We start from the raw sequence: 24852 nt of genomic DNA, 5'->3' as shown, positions 1-24852 counted from the left end.
AGATATAATACCAATTCCAATGACACTTCGTGTGCAACTCAATGTCATGACTCATGAATATGCAGGCGGTTGAGGTTGAGGTTTGCGGCCGGATAATTGACTTCCGACCCAATCCAACAGTTATAAGGTGAGCCCAGCCCATTGAAGTCGCCCACAACTATAAGGCCCAGGCCCCACCAACAATAAAGATTTCATTAAAAGCGCATATTTCGTACAGAGTCAACCATAGAGTTGGACAAGGAATTTAATGTGGTCCAGAAGACGCGCGCAGGTAAGAATAATTGGCATAAAGTAGTCTAGGCCGACGATCGTTTGTCTCTCTTTTATGAGTGCGAAACGATATTCGAAGGCCCATGATCATATTTGATTGTACGTTCAAAAGGGAAATAGTAAGGGAATATATACCATATTGTTTTCATCTATTTGAAATATTTATTATTTCTACTCATATTCTTTGTCCAATTTAATATTATTTCTACTCATATTCTACTCATATTCATTTTAAAAGAGCTTATGATCCACAATTAAAAATGGATTTTTTTTCTTTTTTTTGTAATGTGGGATACAGATTTATCCACCTCTTTTAAATTGATTATACGAGACTTGCACACTTTATATATAACTCTACAAATCGAATATATACTTAAGCGGGACATGATAAGAAGGAAACCACTAAAGCTCTTCATGCTAATTAAACACTACTTAATCTGAAATATAAAATTACTCCACTGATGAAGCTCAAAGGTACTAGCCATGATCCGGTTGTGATCAGTGGAGTCAAGCTAGCGTGTGAATCATAAATTATGGTGCATGCAGGGAAAGAAAAAGCAAGAGTGGTATTAGTTTTAATTAATTAATTACATTAACAGTCCCTCCAAGTTGATGATTATTATGTGCATCATGCAGCTTTGGATTTTGTGAAGTCATTTCGTTGGGAAATGATCAAAATGGAAAATCATCAGGATCAAGAGATCAGTGTGAGAGATATTGGAAGAGGAAGCCGTAAGCGAGAGGCCGTCATGTTTGAAGTGCTGAAACTATATTTCTACTGCATATTCCCTAATTTTTGCTTTGCAGGATACTACATACATAATCTCCAATTAAAGTCTCTCTAGACAAAGGCACGAGTCGCCATGTGCTTGTTTCCTACGGATACGCTATTGGAACTCTTGCTACTGCTCTCCTCGCATTTCTCTTCGAAAGGTCACCCCTTTTTCTTTTCTTTTCGTATCCTCGATCACCTCCTGTTGGGTTAGCTTCTAATTCCACTCTGACCAAAAAGGAAAGAAGAGTGGAGAATAAAAACATCAAAGCTAGCTAGCTGCTTTGTCTTCAACTTTTAACTTACATATGCCTGTTATCCTTGCCCATCGGTTTAATCAGAATCACTACGTTTTGTGGAGGCCAGGACTGAGTTAGGCTATGATTACATATGTTTTGATCATCTTAGCGTTTCCAACTCCCGCAGCTACCCCCTGCAGAGACCTATATAAGTTCATCCTCCATTAGAACTTCTCAAGAATATCAGCACGATGCTGGTCTCCCGAAATTATCCTTCTGATAATTTAAATAAAAACATTAACCATCATATATATATTCCCTTTGCAGGAACCATACTAGCTAGCAAACTTAGCGTAGCAATCGTGCGAAATGTCTTCTGCTTGGGTCTGCTGGGGTGAGTTAATTATCTGCCAAATAAATATATAGGTCATGGGCTGCTCCATATATATATATATATATGATCATCTAGCACATGTTATCGAGTAGCTAGGCTAGGCGTAACAAAGTTTCCGTAATTAATTCCTCCTGATTTTCTGGCTTTTCATTTTAGAGCTGTGTTTGGGAGGACGCTGTTTTACGAAGGACTGGAATACACCGCACCAGCTTTTGCATCTGCGTTGGGCAACTTAATTCCATCCATCACCTTTATTCTGGCTGTTTTGTGCAGGAAATGAGAAAAACAAGATGTCTCCTTTGTATATTGGATTCTTTCTCTCGCCAATGGAAAAAAATATTGGAATCTTGCTCTCGAGTGCCAATGATATTGGCTGTTTACGATGTTGCTATTTTATCAATCGACTGTTAGATGTAGTCACTTTTATATATTTTTTACACACTCTACTGATGTAATAGGTCAAAATATTTATTTTATATTAAAAAAATATGATGCAATCAATTACATTAATAAAATACACAAAAAATATATAAAAATAACTGCACATAAAATTTTTGTTATCAAAATTGATTCTTCGGTGTCCATAAAATTATCTAAAAAGCTGTTAATGGATATTTCGTGTTCTAAACATATAAAAAAAATAAAAACACGCACCGCTTCTTATTTACTGCCACTTGTACAAAAATCAAAACCAAAAAGTTGAAAGTAGAGTTCTAGGCTGGTTTGTTTACACGAAATCAAACTATCTCATCTCATATAATTATTATAATTTTTTTAAATTTTTACACAAAATATAATACATAATTCAATTTTTTCAAATTCTAAAATAAAAATTATATTATAAAATTATATTATAACAATATTTTATTCAACTTTCTCCAAACATCTCATATCATCTCAACTGTATAACCAAACGATGTCTTATCCTTTTTGTTGAGAGAAAATTTAGTTGATTGGCATATTCTTGTGAAAACCTGTGTAAAATTGAGTTGTAACAAGTGTTGAAGCAGTGTAACATGAAAAAGATTGAAGTGTGCTCAACATGGCTCGACTGGCGCTCGACTGGCACTTGAGCGGGACCTTCCAGAGAGGTTCGCTCGACGTGCGCTCGACGTGGTGTTCGAGCAGAACCCATCCAGAGTGGTTCGCTCGATGTGCGCTCGACGTGGCACTCGAGCAGAACCCATCCAGAGAGGTTCGCTCGATGTACGCTTGACTTGGCGCTCGAGCAGAACTCATCCAGAGAGGTTCGTTTGATGTGCGCTCGACATCTCGCTCGAGCGGTTTCAGAAGACAACATGCGTTGGACCTTCGCTCGACACCTCGCTCGAGCCAATGTTCAAGACAACCTAAAATTCATGATTTTGAGCGCCGTGTCTTGCTGGGACTATAAATAGAACAGATTATTTCTGTTCTTTGGTGTGGAGAAACAGAGCAAAAACCCTAGTTGCTTCAAGAGCCATAGAGAGAAACTTTTCCACATTGTTAAATCTCTCTTGGACAAACATATCTCCACCACACCACACTCAAGATCAAATCTTATTCAAAGTCCATTGAAGTGGACGTTTTGTTTGGCCGGAAGGTTTCCGAAGCTGCTGTTGATGCAGAGATCGAGAGGTTCTCGTGGGATGCTATAGAAAAGTCGGAGTTCCGACACTACATGCGTGTAGAGATCGAGTGGGTCACTCGTGATGTTGCAAGCCAAGTTTAGGAACTACAAAGGTTTTGTAAGTGTCTCTATATTGGTTGTAATAAACTTTTTCTATAGTAGATTTTAGGTGGTGGCTTACACCCAGAGTGGTTTTAGAATTTGAAGACGTTCTTCAAATGAGTTTCCACTTTGTGACCAAATCTCTATATTGATTATTTGTATGATTTGTGTCATCTTTAATTGCTTCTTGTCATTAAATTTTATTAGATTAGAAAATTTGAATTGCACCTATTTACCCCCTCTAGGTGTTGTATGGGATAGAACTACTGTTTTTTCACTTTTGAAGTAAATATTGCTTGACATGTCTTGTACAAATAATCTCTATGCTTCTTGAGCAGCAAAATTTTACTTTGGCATGTTCAGAATGGAGAAACTAGACATTTTGAAGCGTGGAATTCTCAAGCCAAGATACTGGGAACTATGTAACTATTGTTGCCTTTGGTGGTGCAACACTCATGACCTTGTACAAGGGTTTCCCTGTGCTTTTTTTTCATTCTCAGCACTCGCAACAACGTAGTACTCCTGCTACCGCATCAAGACTACAGTAGCTAGACAAGGATTCAATAAAGGGCTCCTTGATGCTTGGGGTTTCATACATTTCATTGTCAGCAGTCTACATCTTGCAGGTGTTTTATAGTTGATGATAACATCTTCTTTCATATGTGTACAGATATAGGATCCAACATCAATGTGAAATTCCATAGATTAATGCTAAATTTCACATTGTACATGGAGTCTGATTCGATTTTTCAGCAGCTGATTTGTTCATAACAGTTTTTTTTTTCTAGCAAGTTATTCATTCATTCAATCGTAAATGATCAAATACAAATAGGCAAGGCCTTGATTATTTGCCTAAATATTTTGACTGATCCCAACAAGAAGGAATGGAGTGAAAACTGACACATAAATGTTTATTGCAGACAGTTACTGTGAAGATGTATCCAGCACCAATAACTCTCACATCATTGACATGCTTATCAGGTACTGTTCTCTCCACTATCATGACAGCAATTTTGGACCATAAAGCTGCTTCGTCATGGAAACTGTCATGGAATATCACCCTTCTTGCTCCAATCTATAATGTATCTACATATATATAGTACTTCCCGAATGTCACCATTCTCTCTATTTATGGTGATTTCCTAAAACATCACCCTTCTTGCTCCAATCTACTATATATAATGTATGATTTTCCTTCCTCTGTCTTTTTGCAGGGAGTTGTGAAATTTGGAATTACAGTTTATGTCGGTATGTATGTGATTCTTTTGGTCTAGGGAAAATAATTAAGGTAAGAAGTTTGGAATAATTTTATTTGTAATGTTTTTTACTTGCATTCCAGTATTGTTGGAGCTACTTTGATAATTCTTGGTCTGTATGCAACTCTATGGGGAAAAGAAATGGAGAAGGCGGAGACGGAGACAGTGGTCTAGCAAACCATATCATCTGAACAAGTTATTGAAATCAAAGAAGCAAAGTAATAAATATGTGTTTGTAAATATATAGTAGTTTCCTGTTTGTAAGGGCAGATGCTTTCTTCTTCGATTATTAAAACTGCTATTTTTTTTCTGGAATGCTACCATCTTTGGCATTAGAAACAGAATCTCTATGAAGAAGAGGAAGAATTACCATTAGATGAGTTCTTAGCTGGTTGCTCTGATCCTCCCCTCTCAAGGATTGGGATTATTAGCCTGTTCAGGAGTTTCATCGTCACGAGAGGGTGTCTTGCCCTCTGGAGATCTCCTCCTTTGTCAGATTTTTTTTTGCATTAATGCCTCTGCCATACATGCTCTCTCTAACAGGTTTTATCTTTATCAAAACGGCAAAAAGACACGAGCGCCGTCAGGGTGGAAGCAGCTTCATCCGAACCCAATATCATCACTCGAGTTTGCTTGTGGCGTTCTATCAATCTTAACAGTATTCACATATGATGGTAGCAATGTTTTTTATTTATGATATTTCTTACAACTATTTTTCAACTTGTTTTACAACCAATCAAAATGATGGTACTACTTCATCAAAAATATTATAAATTTCTTTCATTTTCCATGCATTTATTTTATTATTATTGCCATAACGATTGGACGGTTTACTGCCCAACTCTTTCAAAGCACCTGTCCTCGTTTGCTTGAATGTCTCGTACTGGCAAATCATCAATGACGAAATCATATTATCCTACAATCATTCCTTTTTTGCATCTCTTTATTTTCATTTGGACACAAATCACTTCTCAGTGTTGATATTTTCTTCTACAACCCAGTATCGCGGCAGACCAAATCCCCAATGCACAAATACATGGGAAAGATGCGAGGAAAATGAAAACAAAATTACATTTCCCAGTTCTCGGCAGCCAATCACTGCAGAAAATTATTCGAAGGGGAGAGAGAGAGAGAGAGAGATCATGTCTTGAACCTTTGGGTGAGTTTCTCCACTCCGTCCCTACAATCTCCAGCGACTCTCTTTGCCCCGTCCCTAAGGGACAGGTTCAATTCTGCCGTGCTTTGCTGCAACTCCTGTGCTGATCTACTTGCCCTCGAAATGGCAGTTTGCTGTATTTCTTCAGCTCGTTTTCCAGCCTTGGTGGTCCATTCTCTCAAATTTGATATCAACAATGCTATCTTCTGGATGATTTTATCAATTATATCTCTGGATTTCCCTCTCAAATCCATTGCCATTGTTTTGAGCTTGTCCACCAAATTCTCAGCCCTCTTAACCGTTCCATCAACCGAGAACTGTTTTCCAGCATCAAGCCATGAAACTCCAGCAGTGGTCTCTTCCCGCAGGTCATCATCAACAACTACTTTGATACCTTGCCTCTCCCAGCGATATCGAGCCTCTTCCAAGACTTTCGCTTGTTCCCTTGCTCTTCTTGCCTCATCCTCGGCCCAAGCCCTGGATGAGAAAGATAGCATTCATAAGAAGGCTTAACATATTGATAAGGAATTCACATCCTAGGTGTCAAAGACCAGAAAAAACAAAAAATAATTTCGCAAAGGTACAGCATGAATAACTTCTTTGTCGATCACCATGTTTAAGTAGATCCATGGAACATGATCTCAAGGTACATAAATAAATATAGACGTCAAATACTTGCTAGATCTACTCCAAATTCTCTCTCGAAATGGCATCAATTTCAAAATGCAACAAAATGACTGGCTCCTAGAAAGAACTTTGCTCTCATACCTGGCCATAGACAATGCTTTTCGCTCAACCTCTAGCTCATATTGTAAGCGGGCAATCTCCTGGTTTTCAATTTCTGCTGCTTTCCGAAGTTGGCTGGTCCTTTCCTTTTCATATGATATTTCAGCCTTGCTAGTCATTAGGCTCTGCAACTGCTCCTCAACATCATGCCTCAGCCGTGAAAGAATTTCCATTTCTGAGTCAGCAGCAGCACGTTCTTTCATTAAGGCAATATTACCTTCCTCTCTCTCAGTTCTTAATCTTTCCAATTCTTGCCTTGCCTCCTCAGCCATCTTCTCCACAGCATCAATTTTTTCCCTCTCCAAGGAAAGCTCTTTTTCAAAACTTGCATTGATATCTTTCTCAACTTCAGCTACTAATGCACTATGTGCCGCAACTGCATTTTCTGCCATTGATTCTGCTTCTATTCGTGCAAGCTCCTCACTTACAATGTCAGAAGCCTCACCAGTTGCGAGGGCAACAGCAGCCTGGGCTTTTGTGACTGGTTTATCTGGCTGGAAGAGTCGTGTGTAACCTATCCCCGAAAAAAGGGGCAGATTGACTATAAAATTGAAGATAAAATTTTTGCGAAGGCAGTTACAAGGGACTTGAACTCACCAAATGCAAGAGCCATGATTCCCTGTTCTCCAGCAGATATATCAGCCACAAGTGCAGGACATGCATCTGGGTGTATCTTATCAACGTCAATGAAACCAGATATTTGATACAGCTTCTGTCCATGCATACAAAGTTTTGAAGAATACAAATACATTCACTATAACTAGCAACACAATAGCTAACAGAATAATATCAAACCAAATTTTAATTAAGAAACCTTTCTGTCGGCTTCAGGGAGCTGTCTTTTTTCTAAAGCCATCTTCCAACTGATAAGGTCTTGACGTGATAGAGGCCTGCATCAAGAAAAATAGAAGAAAGAGGAGGTAACATAAAATAATTGATACATATACCTTCCCCCCAATCTGAGACATCAAATATATCATCCGTCTGAGTAATCAAACATTCTGTACAAGGAATTACTATGAAAAATGGTTCATAGGAACTGAGAAACCACTCTGGCTAATTCTAATTCCACTAGCATTAGCTGGTCTTATTCAAAAAAAATTCGTTTACCTATCAAAAAAATTTCCATTAGCATATGCCAGATTTCAGATTGCAGTTAGTATTGAAAAAGAAAAACTAATCTAGAAAAATTAAAACAGGTTATGTCACTGGGAATTGTTCCTTTTTTTTAATTACTTGTATGTTGCATTGGAATTCTGTAAGCACCTTTCTGGAGAAAAGTAGAATGGACTCTGGTCTTCATCTAAAGAAGAAAGCATATCCCGTCTTGAAAGCTTGCTTGCAATAAGTCCAGCTTCTGCCAAGCCTGTAACATCCAAATCAATTACAAACTATCAAGCAAGAAAAATAGCTTAACACACTGGTAGGACTTCTACTACTATTATTGCCCCAAATTTAATATCCAATTCTCACCTTGAATGGAAGCAAAATCAGGGTCATCAGGTGTGATATCATCAAATGCAAGCTCAGAAACGTTCTCTATATACATTGCAGGATATACTTTTGAAATTGTGTTCCTACCGGTAGATAAAAAGTGATCCATTTTATGATCTTAGAAAAACAAAAATGTACACATTATAATTTATAATGGCTAGTGAGATGCTGATTTCCCATAAGCAGCATAACACTTAACAGCAAGAAGAGAGAAATGTATACCTTGAAAGGGCACTGCTTGCAGAGACTAACCAACGAGCATAGTCACGACGGGTACATAGATCACTAGGTTGAACATCAGCCTCAATGACCTGAAAAGCATTATGATGTTAAAGCTTTTCATGGAAATGCTATCTAGAATGCTTCACATAAATATCCCAAGGACAACATGACAACTGCAGCAAAATATTTTCATTTCAATTATTCACCTATAGAAGTATGGTCCACATTAAAGCCACTACATCAAGCAAGTTGTCAAAATTTAGTCCTATCGACTCTCAATTCTAACGCAAGGCACCAAAAGGAATGAGTAAGCGCAAAGAAAATAAGAAAAAGATCAAGCACTCCTAACAATTATCATAGATCATTCACAAGATGAATATGGGGAATATGGGGAATGCACTTTCCTCCTTTGTTTTTTTTTTTTTTTGTAAGTAAAAAATATTATATATCAAAGGAAAAACCAAGTACACTGAATGTATACAAGAAAACACATTGCCCAAAATGACCCAAAAAGCCCCTAATAACCCAAAATACACCAGACCGGTCCCCGACCCTTGTTTCTCGTAGACCTAAAACTCTACCTGAACACCCAACCCCAAAACTTTCCTCCTTTGTTACTTTGGTTTAATTATCTTTTCTTGCAATCTAGTAAAACAAGAACAGAAACTGAAAATTCAAGATGTTAACAATAGAATTCAAGAATTGAAATGCATGATTGCCATGCACATACTACAAAATAACTTTTTTTTATAAGTACATCCTACAAAATATCTAGATCATATGCACAATTAATGAGGTCAAAGAAGTACCTTTAAAACTTGAAGTGCGGCCAGTGCATGACTCTGAGCCTGATCAACAACTGCAGGAACCAAAACCTTTCCGGGAAACACCTGTAGAGCTGCAGAAACAACAGATGGAGCAGGTATACCAGTGGAGGAGAAGGAATTCCCAGGATATGTTGATTCTGATCTGCTTCTATTCATCTCATTAGGATGGTTTGAATCTTTTTCATTTGCAAACGTGTAGGCTAACGCCGACAGAGAAGTTCCAGATGACTCACTTTCACTAAAGTTATGACCTTCCAGGGATGAACTATTCTTCTCAGCTGAGACCTGCGCTGTTTCGATAAGGCCAGGATTTTCTTTGGTTGAAGGTTGGGCTACAGTCTCTATATCATTTTTGGGTGAGTCTTGAGTTTCTAAAGTTGTATATAACTGTGAACTGGCAGAGCCATTCAGAGCCACGGGCTCATTGACTGTGTGAGCAATAGTAGTAAAAGAAGAATCCAATGAAAGATTAGGATTTTGATGCTCACTTGAACCATATATTTCATCCTGGAGGTCAGTGTTGATCTCTGACGAATTAGCATCAGAGACTAACAAATTGGTTTGTTTGACATTAACAGGGTTCTCAGTAAGCTCAGAACTTAATTCTGCTGTACCCACAGGAGAGTTGTTGTCAACATCTTTAAATCCAGAGGTAACAAAAGTATCACCAACATTTTCAGATTCAGGCAAATTAAGGGTGTCATCAAAAGTTGATTCATGCTGCAAATCTTCTTGAATGGAAGCATTTTTATTGCCATCAGTAACATTAGATGCATATACAATATCTTGTACTGATGATACCCCGCAGTCAGAATCATCACTACTTTTACTTTTGCTGGGATTTTCATCAAAGCCAGGACATGAAGAAGAATCCTTATATGTACCTGTCCCACCATCCAGACTACTATCTTCTGGCTTAATATTGCCACTTGCATTCCCATCTTTAACGTCATCATTCTGGTCATCAGAGGTCAATGATACTTCCTGCTGAGTATTCAAGGGCTCCATCAGTTGGCTTGATCCTACGTAGAATCATCCATGCATTCATAGATACATCAAAAAGATTAGCGAGATAGCAGACATGACTCAGCTAAATTTGTTCTGATAAACACAGGACCTATAAAACAGAAATGTATTCAAAACCCAAACATTGACCTACGGCCATATATAATTGGGGAAAAAAAACAGATAACAATAGCCACCAATGCGACATAAGATTACATGAGGGAAAATGAAAACTTACTCAAATTGTTTCGTTTACTGAAAGAAAATGCTGCAAATGTAAGCCCCGAGAAAAGGATGACTCCAGCTACTCCTGCTCTCACAAACCATGAAAGCGAGCTACTTTAAAAGTGTTAATTAGTTGATAGAGATACCAAACAGCTCCAAAAACAGCAAACGTGAAAATCAAAAAGTCATTTCCGATGTATTCAATCTCTACTTTAGGAATTCTTGGGATAGATATCAAACATAACATAACATCACTGCAACGTAACTAATCAAGACAATGGAGGCAATATATGCATTCAACAGAAAACGCAAGTCATTTCGCCAACTTAACCAGGAAAATAAATAATTTGTCTGAGTTGGTACAATTGTCATTACGTTCAAAATTTTCTTATATATGTCAATCCCTTCCTATTTATGAGATAAATTTATAAAGCAGCACCCACAGCTCAACAGTGCCCATAAAATAACATATTTATTTAGCTCAGCTCCTCAATATTCTATAACTAAAAAATTAAAAAATGATAAAACTACTCAACAAATTATACATCATATTCTTTAAGAAAATTTTCTTTCTTTTTCATATCAATACCCCGAGTTTCTGTCAAACAGGGAGCAGAAGATCAAAAGCAACTGTCAATACAGAAGTCCTTACCTCCAAACCATTTCTTCCTCTGAGACTCAACAGACTCGTCATTACCATCGGACTCGGACCATCCAGAGAACCCATCAACTGTAGAATCGGAACCGACCCACAAAGCCCAATCACGACGGCGTCCCGATGCACTCCCATTTCGGGATTCGTCTTGAGCTACACAGAGCACCCGAAACCGAGAAATCGGCTTCCCCATCCGCATCCGCACGAGAATTTCTGGGGATCTGCGGCAATTGAAAGCGAGTCGGAGCTGGAGAGAACTCGGGGAGCACGTGGCAGTCGTAGAAGCCATAGAAAAAAAAAATGAAAGCTAGAAAGGAAGGAAACAGTGGTGAGAGAGGAATCGAATCCGGGGATATGAGTAAGAATTCCAAGGAGCTAGTCTACAACAGCATGGAGAGAGGAAGAGAAAGAGATAATTGATTGAAGTGCAGGAGATTGGGGGGAATTTCTAGGGTTTTAGTTTGTTGTGTACTGTAAATGTGATTTTGTGCCTGTCACTGCGTGTGTAGGCTGTAGGAGCACGTGTTCAATGCTCCCTCTAACATTGGTTTCTTGTTTTTTTTTTTTTTTTTGGCCTTTTCTCTTTTCGCTTCCCATTCGAAAATTTGCCTTTCGGTGTCGGGAGTGATGGGGTGAATCATCATCTTATTTACTTTCGAGAAAAGTATGAACAGGAAAATTTGTTGTTTACCCGTGCAGCTGCAATGCTGAAGGATGAATAATTGCAGAAACTTTACGGAATTAACTTTAATTTGCAGTGTATATGTTAGAGAGAAAATACAGGAACCCTGAAGTTTCGGAAAAGACAACCATTTTCTTTTTGTACCTTTGGAGCAATTTATTCCGTGGTATTGGCCTATATGCAGTGAAATTGGTGAACCCGACTTATTTTCAAGACATTTACTGATTACCACCGTATTACCAGGAATCTGGCTTGTACTGCAACAGGTTCTTGGCGCCATTCACGTAATTCTCTTTTTATTTTGGATAATTAGGAAGTTTTACTACAAATTCATGAGACGCTGCAGGTTAACCAAACGTCCAGCAAACGATGCCATCAACGTGTAAAAGAAGATTTGTCATGACCATTGATCTTGGATTGGTCCGACCAATCCATCCTTTTTTCTTTCGAGATAAAAACGCTATATTTATTTGCCTTTGCAAATAATTCTACCCGTAGATGAGTAGATAATCCGGGCACACCTATCTATAGAGAATACGAGACTATGGAAACGTTTAGACACATAGATCAGACATAAAATTCTTTAAATTCTCAAAATTTTATTCTCAAATAATTCAAACATAAAATACTTTTAAAATTTAAATTTTTTTTATTTAATCATTATCTAATCATTATTCAAATACAAAACTCAATACAACTTTTATAAATCTCAAAACAAAATACAAAAATCAATACAATTTTTACAAACTTTCAAACAAAAATTATATTCAAATAAATTTTTAACTTTATAATATTTTTATTTAATTTTTTCTCTTATTTTCTAAAAAATCAAATAAAATATATTAACTCAAACTATTTCACTCTGAATAAATCTACACTCATCGAGGATGGATCCCGATGCAATTTTTTTTTTTTTTTTTTTACTTAATGATTAAGACTATATTTTTCAAATGATGCTAGTTTTTAAAAAAATATATATATTTAAGGCTGCGGAAAAAATGAATCAAAAAAAAATTATAACTCGTCAGTAGCCATCCTCGTGCTACACCCACCGTGAGTGTAGCACCGCTCTTTCACTATTATTCAAAAAATTATGAGATACTCAGAGTTTTCAAACGAGTCCATATATAACATATATAATTGGAAATAAATGTAATATACTTAAAAAGAAGGAAAAAGGGAATATCAGAGCAGTTTCCCATGCATATGAATGCCAACCAAACACGAGACATTTACAAAAGTACCTTTAAACTCTAAACTACATTTTGCAGAATTACTAGCAAGTCAGTATTCTCCGCCTACAGGAACTACCTCCAATTTCTCATCAAGTGTTGGCCAAATGGGATTACAGATTGTGAAAAGAAGATTTAAAGCAAAAAAAACTGTGAACACAGATAGTCCCGGATCTTGTAGTAATCCTCACACAAAGGGCCTTCAATAAGAATTTGCTGAGGACCAGAAGCGCCACCCTGCCAAAACAAAAGGAGTTAGAAGTGAAGCTTTTCATCTGCAAACTGGCGAGGAATTTGTCTTGGTTTATAACTGATACTGGATTGAAAGCAAGGTGAATTTCATTTTAAGTTGCACAGCTGAAAACAGAAATGTAAACCAGAATCACTCACTTTCTGGCTCGCATCCCCAATCTTGCGTAGGGTCACATACTCGCCACACCGTAAAGCCCCACCAGCAAATTCAACCTGTAAACTTTAACAAGTTATGATCTTTCTTTTTTTAATAAGTAAATGGTAGTATTAATAAGAATAGGCATAGCCCAAGTACACAAGATGGTATACAAGAGATAAAACCTATCTAGTTTGCTATAAAAGAAATAAGAAAATCATGTACATTTAAGCCATTAAAATCTACAGCAATAGCCCAAAGAAATAAGATGCGGAAAAATAAAGTTCTAAGTTCCTCTATTGTCTGCTCCTTATCTTCAAATGTCCGATCATTACACTCCCACCATATGCACCACATAATGCAAATAGGAACCATCTTCCACACAGTTTGATTTGTGGAGCACCATCGGGCATTACCCAACTAGCCAATAACTCTTACCCTTGTAGCAGGCATCACCCAATTTAATCCTATTCGACTGAACACGTCGCTCCACAGGGCTCTAGCTGTCTCACAATGTAACAAAAGATGATCCACTGTCTCGCCAGCTTTCTTGCACATACAACACCTTTCTGGAATAATTACCCGGCGCTTCCGCAGATCATCAGTAGTCAGAATCTTACCCAGGGGGTTTTGGAACAAGTTATGATCTTTTTCCTCTATTAAGCACACATCCGATACTGGCCTAAAGTTTTCCCAAGCCTGGCTCCAGGACGCAACTTATTTTCCATGATTTACTAAGGGACCAAACATGGTCAAATGACTGGCCTGTCTTTTTTTCAGTCAAGACAGGTCGGCAGTCCAATTGATTGACACATCTTGATCATTGACTAGCTCACACTTACGGGTTTTGCCATATCTGAGATATTGATTGATTATTGACCATCACCCCCCCCCCCCCCCCCCCCCCCCCCCCCCCCCCCCCCAACAACAACAAAAAGAAGAAAAAGAAAAAGTGGAAATTTTATGCAGAGTGGAGAAACTGTACCTGGATGCCCTTACTGGCTAGAAACTGCTTAAAATCTGCCATTTTTAGATCACCAACAAGAACAGATCTATGTGTTGGTGCTGCCTTTGAACACGGAAGTAAAGACAGCATGCCATTCTCTGTCTTCCCTACTTCAGCATCAACCCAAGCTATTTCATAATCTCCGAGCTGTAATTGCACTTAAATCAGATGTACTGGGGATGATATAATATTGTTGAGCAAAAAGACTACCGCATCCTTACCTTCTTAAAGAGCACATTACTCATCAGCCTCTCAGAAAGTTGTACCTATATTTCATGTAGGAAAAATATATGAGTTTAGTTTCTGAAATAATTGGTCCACGAAGAAAACAGATTTCTCTGATTATACCTTGTAAGCACACAAATCAGAGGTGACATCAATTGTTTTCTCAATATGGGGAGCATAAACATGAGGGCAAACGTGTTTCAAGCAGTGTTGCTTCAAATGCTCTGTGGCCTCGGCCGATCCATGCACCAGAACCTCCAAGGACAAAAGTAAAAACCAGTCAAGACTCCACATGCCGGTGCTGAACAAAAACCAGTAATAACACTTAAAAAATCACTGTCTCCCCTTCCTACCACTGTAGAGCTTCGAATGTCTTCAGCCAGTCCCCTTTTAGACCACTTACAACCTCATTAAGAAAACTTCTAATTGTGCAGAAAAAAGTACTGGACATCCAAACAAGCATGATAACTTGTAAATTTGCACTACTTATGTGACTCAATTGTTACATAATCATGTGAAAAGCGCACATGCAAAATGCATGCGCATGATCATGGTAACACAACAATTGCAAGTAATGGCATGTTATGAAGGAACAAGGGATGCCAAGCAATATAGACTTCAAAATCTTGACCTTAACTGACATAAGTTGAATAATAATTGGGGAAATTGTAAATTAACGAGCATAAAATGCATTCTCACTAGCTTTAGGGGAGCCACATGGGAGAGAATTGATTTAATAGAACGCCCATCGGAACGGCCCTCAAAGTCCATGTAAATCAATGAACACTTCACTTGCACCTGAAAAAGCCAAATTCAAAACCAAAACAACATCACATCACATCAAGAACTTATGAGAGCCTGTACGCCCAAAATAAAAGTTGTCCAACATTTCAAGTTTACAAGACACATTATAAAGACGTTCAAGCAAAATATATGGCAATGATTCCACACTCATAAAATCTTAAATGAGGTCCGATATTTCAGCATGTTTCAATATTAAGTAAAATTTCATCAACATGATCTATTTTTTATGAACCAAAAACACAAAATACTTATAAAAAATTATTAATTAATTTATTCCTTGAGGCACTACAATAAAGCACGCTATTACTTTTTGTTCAAAAAGACTATCACATGCGGCGAAGAATGAAGATTTAAAATGAATTTTTTATAAGTAATAAACCTTTATTAAAAAGCACAAAAGGGGCAACCCTAGTGCACAGAACCTGTACAAGAGAGACACCAATATAGAATGAGAACAAGATACAAGAAGGAAGTGGCAATAACAAAAGGGAAACACATTTTCCCCCTGTAATAATTATTATAAATAGCACAACAATACATAATAGCCAGAATCAGATTTCTGATCAACATAAAATACTATTTCCTACTATGAAAACCATATTGCAATAAAGCTAAAATATAACTGATGATCAGCATAACATACCATTTTCCTACCTATGAAACCACATTGCAATGAAAATAAAACAGAAATGACTCGGTGACAATTATTTTGTAGAGTCTATGACAGAAGTTATCATAATTAAGAGATATAACTCTTTATATAACCCTAAGCCAGAGTTGAACTTACTGTTAATTCATTAGAAACGACTTTTGAAGGTTTTGCATCAAGTATCAAACTGGCAGATCCATCATCAAATTTTCCATCTGCATTGCCACCTACCTGAGATAGATGAGAAATTCAGTGGACCATCAGTAAGATTCAAACATAATACAAACAATTCTCCATCTATCATTTTAAGGTTAGGTTTGGATAGTGAGTTGAGATAAGATGAGTTGAGATGAAAGTTGAAAAATGAATAAAATATTGTTAGAATATTATTTTTTAATATTATTATTGTTTTGGGATTTGAAAAAGTTGAATTTTTTATTCTATTTTGTGTGGGAATTTGTGAAAATTGTAATGATGAGATGAGATGAGATGGGTTGAGATTAACTCTCAATCCAAACCAAACCCAAGTCTTGATGCAATAATGCAGAGATGGTAGTACAAACATTTTCGTAAAAAAGATGCACTCAAGTGATAACATGTTTCTGCTAAAGGACAAAGCTATGCTCGCAACCCTAGCATAAACTTGGTAAATGCTGTTAGTTTATGCTACCTTCTCTTTATATATCAAACAACTTCAATGTTAGGCAGCTAGCTCACAGAGTTATGTATGCACATTCAGACAGCTGCACTGGGGAGGATCTTGTCCCAGATAACTTAAGGAAGAGAAAAGTCATGGTGATACAATGGTGTCGTATGCACAAGTGGAGTGGGGAATCCATGGATCATCTTTTACTCCGTTATAAGGTAGTTAACTCCAGCAAGCAGTGCCTAGTCTATTTGGGCTGATGCCTAGACCGGTGGTTGATCTATTTGCATGCTAGAAAGGGCAGACTAGAGTGGATGACCATTCATCACAGTGAGACCTCATGAAAAATAATTATTATCTGTTTGTTGTGGTACATATGAAGGGAAATAAATGACCAACAATTTGAAGAGAGCACAAGGACCACAAAAGACCTTGGTGCCTTTTTATTTTCAGCTCACTTTACCATTGGGGGACAACCTACCTATGTCTTTTTTGCTTTTGTCATTAGGTTTATCTGATGTATACCCTCTATCTCGATAATTCCTTGTTCATTCTTCTTGATCATTAATAAAAACTATCTTTCTTTAAATTAAAAAAAGGAAAAAACAATTTCAATTTTCAGGTCAACAGTGGGTTCCTTACTGTACTTTTCCTCAATTTTCAATGAACCAACAGTACTCAAATGCTGTTTTTTTTTTTTTTTCCCAAATGTGATTGTCCATGTTTTTCGTCTTTACTTTTTGCAAGCCTCAGCATGTTCCATCTCCCCATTTCTTCCCAGCTGCTCAGAAATTGAGAACTGGTACAGCCACCTCCTCAATGTTGTCACTCAACCCGAATGCTACATTTCTTCTTCTTTTTTTTCTTTTTCTTGTTCTTTCACAGTTCACTCTAATCTCATTTCGCATGCTAGAAGTTTTAATTTTCCTTCACACTAAATTTAGTTGAGCACATAGTCATTACTACCAAGCAGCTGTTATTCAAATTCCATAACAAAAAATTGCAGCACACATTGACAATAGTGAAGTCATTGTTCTATACACCCCAATAATTTGATAAAAGGGCACAAGTAGTCAACTGTAAAGTAAGCTACTTAAATATCAAAATTCACAGCAAAGAGGAATATATCCCACAAATAGAACTTACGTGCATTCCTGCTTGGTCCATGTCTTCGTCCTTGATAACATAATCATCAGGATTTATGACTTCGCCAAAATCATCCCACTCTGAAGCATTTTCATAAAAAGGAAACATTGGGGCAACACTGGTGGATGAAGGAACAAATCCATCAGTTAATATGTCCCGGTATTTACCGCCATGTGGAGCAGCCACTGAGAGGTACAGTCAGGAAGATTCAGTATATACCCCAGAAAATGGTGAAATAAAGTGTAGAATGAATCTCAAATTGGCCAGGAATGGAATTTTAATCCTTGTTATCATACCATCTGGCGAAGAATGAGCTTTACTAACATCAATGACCATTGGATCGCTCACATTAACATCAGCCCCATGAGATGCTTTTGACTCCTCCTTGATGAGAGCAGCTTTTAATGTTTCTTCCTTTTTTATTCGGTTCTGCTCTTCTTCATAAGCAATTAGCTCCTCTCCAACTAAAGGAACCCTCTTGGACATGATGACTTTAACAGCTTTTGGAGGTGGATCTGCCTGGAGTATACGAGCTAATGTGGCAAACTACATATTTACTGTAAGGCGTCAGCACATTCCTATTTTATTAGAGAAAAAGCTATTCCAAATAAAGTTGCAATGGAATAGGGATAATATACAGTAGTGATATCATAGTTACATGTTATGTACATGAGTACCAAATGCAATATAAGGCCAACTGTAAAAATCCAATTATTTACCAACATTTCTTAGGAAAAAGACTGCATATTTATCCAAGTGGAAAGGAAACCAAGAACTGAAAGAGGAGGGGACAAATAAAAAGCTTATCTCACAATGCTTACAGAAAATTCAAATTGTCTGAATAAATCTTAAGAACATGGATTCTTTCATTCACATGCGTATAATATCAGTAGCCATAAAGCCCCCAATGCAGAAAGAATTATACTAATCCTTAGTAGAGGCATGTTATCAGTAAACTTCTGACTTATTGACAGGAAAGGATTCAAAATAAAACAGAATCCTTGACTATAAAAGGAATCTAGTTCAAATATCTCTTATTGAAAAACTTATTGGAAATGATGCCAGTTGAACTGTGTAATCTTAGTTGAAAATACCAGAACAAGATGCTATAAGATTGACCAATGAAAAGATGCTTTAAGAAGTTAGGTTGGCAAGAGGCAGCAAAACTAAGAAATAACAGCATTCAAGATCCGGGAAAGAACAGAATAGAAGCAGAGAGAATCAAACAATATCATAGGGAAAGATGAATGAACTAGAGAAGTGTTTGTGAAATGTAATTATTATTTGCAATGATAATCATTTTCTAAACATCATAAATAGCTGTAGCCTCTGAGGTCAACAGGATAGATGCAAGGCAATCAAGAAATATGCTGCAGAGCATAGCTGAACGGGACATGGGGATTGAACGGCAATTCAAAGAAAAGTGTAATAAGAACTTCATGCACTCATCCAAAGCTAGTACAGAACAATCTGAGACAACATAAGGGAGACAACTACCAAATGATTTAGAAAGCATAATAAGTCCAAAAATACGTCAATTCAAGTCAAAGATGCACTGAAGCAAGAAAATAATCAAAGGGAAAAATATTGTTTTGCCAGAGACTCAGTATGGCATAGAGGAAATCAACCTTAGTAGAGACATCTGGTTGATAAGACGCTCTGTTGCCAAATCAAGTTGAAAAGGCGAATAGCAAGCTCGAGAATTTCTATGAAAACATATGTTCACCTTGACACTTTAAGAATGAACAGAAACATTAATTTGGACCTAGTATTCATGGTAAATATTACATGGGCAAAGCAGTTTGATTTCCTCAAGAGTGAGCCATCATGAAGCAATTGATTTCTTATTTCTTTGAAAAGGATGCAGCAAAGATGAAATGGTAATGAAATTAAACAGTTCATTATATTAGCTGAACTAAAAAATTTACAAATGTGATAATAGAGGACAGCGACTTCTTAAATTCCAGCTGAAAATATAGGGCATTGCAGTACACTCAGTCACGACAGCTTCAAGGAACAATCTAGCTATCAATATCTGAATTTCGAAAATACTACTCCAAATTCATTTTCATAAGTATAACACAGCTTAAAATGCTAATTTTGGAAAATTCAACAACCAAGGTCATAAAAATATACCTGGCCTCTGTCAGTAAAAAGCACAAGATTCTTGGTATCAGACGCCCATTCAACAAAAATATCATGAGAAAAACCCACTTCCAAACTGGCCATGGATGCAATAACAACCTATTTAAGATGTGTAAGTCCTTTCCATCAGTAGTGGGCAAAAGTGGAGTTAAGGGGGTGCAAAGGTTATCTAACCTTCGGACCATCTGGAGCATTATCAAGTTCAGTCTTGTTAATTAAAAGTGTGACATGCCTGCAAGTGAAAATACCCATTAAGCAACATCACCCAGCAACATGAATAACAAATCAGATATGCTACATCTTTCTCAAGCACACAGATATAGATAACAAAAAAAATAAAGTAGCATTAAATATGAATATTCTAAGGAAGAACCCACATTAAGAAAGCACCACTTACTTTAGATGAAAGGGATTTTCACGATTTTGTTCAAAAGATTTTGCAATCGAATCACTCATCCACTCAAGGAAACTCTTGACATAATCGATTGTGCTAGACGCAACATATGTAAGAAAGAATATGGGATAGTTCAAACTTTTATCCGCCCAATACTGCAACCATCACCAAAATCCTATGTTAAAACATTGACCAATGGTATTTGCATAAGGCAGGATTATGTATACTTAACCAGACCAAGAAAAATAGCATCCCGCCTACTGACCTGTTCTAATATTAGAATAAGTTCCAAGACTCTCCCAGCGGTATCAACAGGTAGTAATACATTTCCACCAGCACCTAGTGTTTTCTTTATAGTTTCTAAATCAACCAAGAAAAATGGCATAAGAATTAAAAAATAACAAAGATAAATATAAAAAAATACATGTTCATTGGCAATCTTGAAACATATAGTTGCCATATACGACTAAATACTATGCATTCATGCACGTGTTTATAATTTCAATTTGAGATAAATGAAAATTACAGACACAAAAAAGAAAAAGAGAAAAGAAAGCAAAAATACGGAATATGCTCATTCGCATCCTTTTTTCACATGTCATTCTTTTTGCATCTATAAAGCTGATTGTTTAAACAACTTTCCGCACCTGTTATTAGAACAGAATTTTGAAAGATGCGAGACCAGTTCCATTTACAAAACATGGCATGGATTTTATAAAATGGCATCAATTAAAAAATCTTGTGTTATTTATGACTATGTGTCAACTATTTACAAATATGTATGTTATTCCTACAGGAAATAGCAATATTGAACCTAGCTGACAAAAGCATGGGCTTAAAGGGGAATGAAAAGTTTAAAGATCATAAGAATTAGTACCTCCAAACTCATTCTCCTTTTCACCACGTCTATATGGCTGATTGTTTAGAGCATTATAGGCATCTGTTATTAGAACGGCAGGCCGCACAAAAGATGCTAGAACAGTTCCATTCAAATGCCTGATAAAAACAAAACCAATAAGTACAGGCCCTCGGCGAGGAGTTTCCCACAAGTGCACCTCGGGTAATTCAAGGGAAAAATCTCTCAGTCCGATAGCCCCTAGAGATTGTTTGCACCCAAGAGGATTCGAACCTTAGACTTGGGGAGAGCATACCCCCAAGCCCAAGACCTTTACCACAAGAAGTTCTTAAAGGGTATAATAGTAATGCTAATCTTATTAAGCAAATTCTTGTAGTAACAATGTAAAACGGATACAGAAACACTTATCCCAAAGCAGGGAATGATGGGGATACTTAAAACTTCACAAGATTTTACTTAAAATATCAGCTTTCAAAAGTACATACGAGCATAAATGAGGGGGAGGGGAACAAAGAGATTTCCAGTTGCCAAATTTAGAGTACTTGAAAAAATTGTGCCATGTCTAAGTTGATTTGTTCAGGATGCAGTTCTCTAGGGTAATGTATTACAGCAAATATGGTGCAGGTAGTTAGAAGGAAGGTTTACCTTTCTTTGCGATGGTTTAAGTCAACAGCATATATAACATCTTCACCATCCTTTGTTATCTTCCATACAGTACCTCCCAACAGATGCCCAGCCACATGGGGTGCAATCACAATCCCGTCCCCTTTGCCTACAATTATTATCAGGTTACCAAATTAAACAACAAAAAAGGACAGGAAGAAGAGAGGAGACACAATAAGAGCGTCAATGTATTCATAATACATGTCATGTTAACAATACACAGAAATTGATCAACATGATTAGCATCCAATTGTCTTGAATAGTATCAAAAAATGATGAGCGAGGCAGAAGCTCCTACAAAAATGCTAACATGCCAAAGCACTCAAAACAGATTATGCCATAGGTGAGAGGCAATGTACCTTCTAAATTAATAAACAATTCACTTTAGACACGTCAATGTTCTCACTAGGTACAGGACCACATGGACCATCTAGTCTCAATGTGTACCACCTGTACATCAAAATCTTGGAAACAGACAGTGGAAACTAGCAACCCTTCTTTTCACCCCCCCCCCCCCCCCCAAAAAAAAAAAACAAAAATAAAGGTTCAAAAAAAAAAAAACTCAACTTATTTAAAGCCATGTTTCTAAGAAAGTGATCACCAACAAATGCATACCGGAGAGATGATGATTCTGAGAGTAGGTTAGTCTGGTCACCATTTGGAAGGCAGAATCAATATCATCTAAAGTAAACAGATCGAACTCCGACACTTGCTGCAGAGAGAGAGAGGGAGAATTGTATGTCAAATTAGCAGACAAGATGTAAACACTTGCAAAATGAATAGCACAGGTTATAATTTTTAATTTAGACTTCTCTACTCTATAGATATAGAAATGTTCCACATATATTCATTCATTTCTTTACATCTTTACTGATCATATATAACATATGCAGAAAAGTATTATATAAAACTTACTCCCTCATCAAGTTAATAATTTAATCACCCATTTCAAGTTAAGATGAGTTTTAAGATATCATAATCCAGTTCATAGCATGCTAAGAATTTCGAGACGAAACAAGGAATCTGTAAGGTCAGTAATCAAGTCAATCCAAGGAAACCCCATAAGCAGAAAATACAACTTATTTTAAACAATCATTTTTTTTATAGGTAAAACTTATTTTAAACAATCCTAGGGTAGTACCAACCAAAACATTTGAATGAAATTTGCTGTTTAGGCAAGGATAGTATAGCACTCGGAGCCAACCAACAATATCAAGTCAAATAAATGGATAATGAGACTAAAAGCACTTAGTCAACAGTCAACAAAAAATGTGCAACAATACAGGATGAAAACTTTACCTTCCGCGCGAGATACTGATCGTACATTGTGAGGAGGCCCAATCTGTAAACAGGCTCAGTAGAATAAACCGGAGCGGAGAGTCCAAGCTGTTTCATGGCATACGGCAAAGCACCAAGGTGAAGTGTATCCGGATATGAAAGCAAGACGGCATCTATTGTTGATGCTATTCTGCACACCAGTCCAATCTTGTGTTAAAGTAGTCATCAACCCCACCCCCCCCCCCCCCCCCGGGGCCGGGGAAAAAAAACCCAACGGAACACTTTGTATGGAACATCAGCTCCATTCTATCAAATTCTATTTATATCTCCACCATGTTCTCAGTATACAAACAAGGATTGGGAATTTACTCAAATAAAAATTATTTTCTTGTGAACTATTACACGGCATTCAATAGGAAGTCAACCACTTGCATTGTTCAGCAACTGGTTCAAATTGTTAAATTAAATTTTAAAATAAGGGCAGAGTTCAATCTACGAAATTTTAAAGTTAGGTTAGACAATGTCCACCACAGAGCCTCCAAAAATTTTTTTTGTTTAAGAAAGAAAGTGAAAAGAAGAAAAAGAATTGAAGAGAGCTGAAGATAGTACTTGGAGAGGGGTTGAAGGAGAGAGGGGTCGAAGAGGTCGTTCCAACCACAGTCGATGAGGAAGTTGAAATCGTCTATGGAAACTAAGTACGACAGCGGGTTCTCGTTGTACACTCCGCACACCGGAGTCACCTGCACCGAAGTTCCCATCTCCCTCCCTCTCCCTCTCTCTCTCTCTCTCTCTGTCTCTCTGAAACTCTCTATTTATGGAAGGTGGTCGGCGAGCAAGCAGTCGAGGAGCGTCCTTCCAATCGTTGTTTAGAAGTAGCGAGTGCCTTTGGTTTGCTATTTTCGTATAACCACGCCGGTGTTCCTACGGCGTCGTTTCAGCTTCATTTTAACATTTGATTGATTCAGTCCAGCATGGAAATGCTAGAATGGAACTTCCAAACAAATCAGAAATGAGAGATCACCTGCATTAATTTATGGGCAATGTTAGTCTGTTTTTTTTTTTTAATTTTTTTAATTTTATATATTTTTAATATATTTAAATATTTTTAAAAAATAAAAAAAAATATATCAATACACTTAAAACTACTTTCTTAATAATTAAATAAAAAAAAATTTTTTGTTAAGCGATCAAAAAGAATAATCAAATTAGAACGACATATTAATATTTTCCTTAATTTATATATATATATATATAATAATTTTTTAATTATTATCCTTTTATTATTTATTGATATTTCATCATTTAAAAAGGAAACCTTTTTCACCGAGTGCTTGGAGACTGGTTGGTCAAGGACGTTCATCCATTTCATTTTTTCCACATCACGAGATGCCTTTAAGGCTCGGTATGAGAGCACTCTCATTACAATAGCTAAACTCAAACTTAAATTTTAATTAATATGACATGAATTTATCTTTATTTATTTTATTCATATTTAATTTTTATAATAAATTATCTATATATTCTTTATATAATAATAAAATCATGTTAATTATTTTTTAAAAAATTTAAAATTATTTAATTTTATTATATTTTACCATTCTAGCGATTATATATTAATTAGTAATAATATTATAACTCTACAAAAATTGATGCAACCAAATCATGATAGGAAGTAAAAAAAAAAATATATTTTTTATTCCTTTTGGCCATACTACAATAACTATCA

The 24852-nt window shown here is 36.7% G+C and overlaps 2 protein-coding genes and 1 pseudogene across 5 annotated transcripts; 1 reads left to right on the top strand and 2 right to left on the bottom strand.

Moving 5' to 3' along the window:
* The first annotated feature begins 59 nt into the window (after positions 1-59).
* LOC121249229 lies at positions 60-4918 on the top strand (annotated as a pseudogene).
* A 635-nt stretch (positions 4919-5553) lies between these two features.
* Positions 5554-11587, bottom strand: LOC121248045. 4 transcript variants are annotated; one of them, XM_041146404.1, is made up of 11 exons: positions 11010-11580; positions 10371-10442; positions 10012-10149; positions 9110-9198; positions 8301-8389; positions 8058-8161; positions 7851-7950; positions 7399-7474; positions 7182-7296; positions 6567-7098; positions 5554-6275 (listed from the first exon to the last, which is right to left on the bottom strand). In XM_041146404.1, exons 1-11 carry the CDS (start codon positions 11299-11301, stop codon positions 5783-5785), a joined length of 2100 nt encoding a protein of 699 aa, XP_041002338.1. In that variant the 5' UTR covers positions 11302-11580; the 3' UTR covers positions 5554-5782. The 4 variants fall into 4 exon arrangements, with proteins under 4 accessions (XP_041002338.1, XP_041002335.1, XP_041002336.1 ...); XM_041146401.1 differs by having other exon boundaries at positions 9110-10149; positions 11010-11587; XM_041146402.1 differs by having other exon boundaries at positions 9110-10149; positions 10371-10471; positions 11010-11153.
* A 1235-nt stretch (positions 11588-12822) lies between these two features.
* On the bottom strand, positions 12823-23891 carry LOC121248046 (cleavage and polyadenylation specificity factor subunit 2). Its single transcript, XM_041146405.1, has 18 exons — positions 23736-23891; positions 23148-23316; positions 22464-22560; positions 21831-21957; positions 21207-21325; positions 20595-20689; positions 20333-20484; positions 20110-20167; positions 19927-20034; positions 18087-18336; positions 17791-17975; positions 16137-16229; positions 15245-15343; positions 14669-14800; positions 14542-14586; positions 14300-14467; positions 13317-13391; positions 12823-13163 (listed from the first exon to the last, which is right to left on the bottom strand). The coding sequence occupies exons 1-18, from the start codon at positions 23882-23884 to the stop codon at positions 13062-13064; spliced, it is 2223 nt and encodes a 740-aa protein (XP_041002339.1). The 5' UTR covers positions 23885-23891; the 3' UTR covers positions 12823-13061.
* Positions 23892-24852: the final 961 nt, after the last annotated feature.

Source organism: Juglans microcarpa x Juglans regia, chromosome 2D (genome assembly GCF_004785595.1).
Source record: "Juglans microcarpa x Juglans regia isolate MS1-56 chromosome 2D, Jm3101_v1.0, whole genome shotgun sequence".
Classification (NCBI taxonomy): Eukaryota; Viridiplantae; Streptophyta; class Magnoliopsida; order Fagales; family Juglandaceae; genus Juglans; species Juglans microcarpa x Juglans regia.
This window is presented reverse-complemented; position numbering and strand designations above follow the sequence as displayed.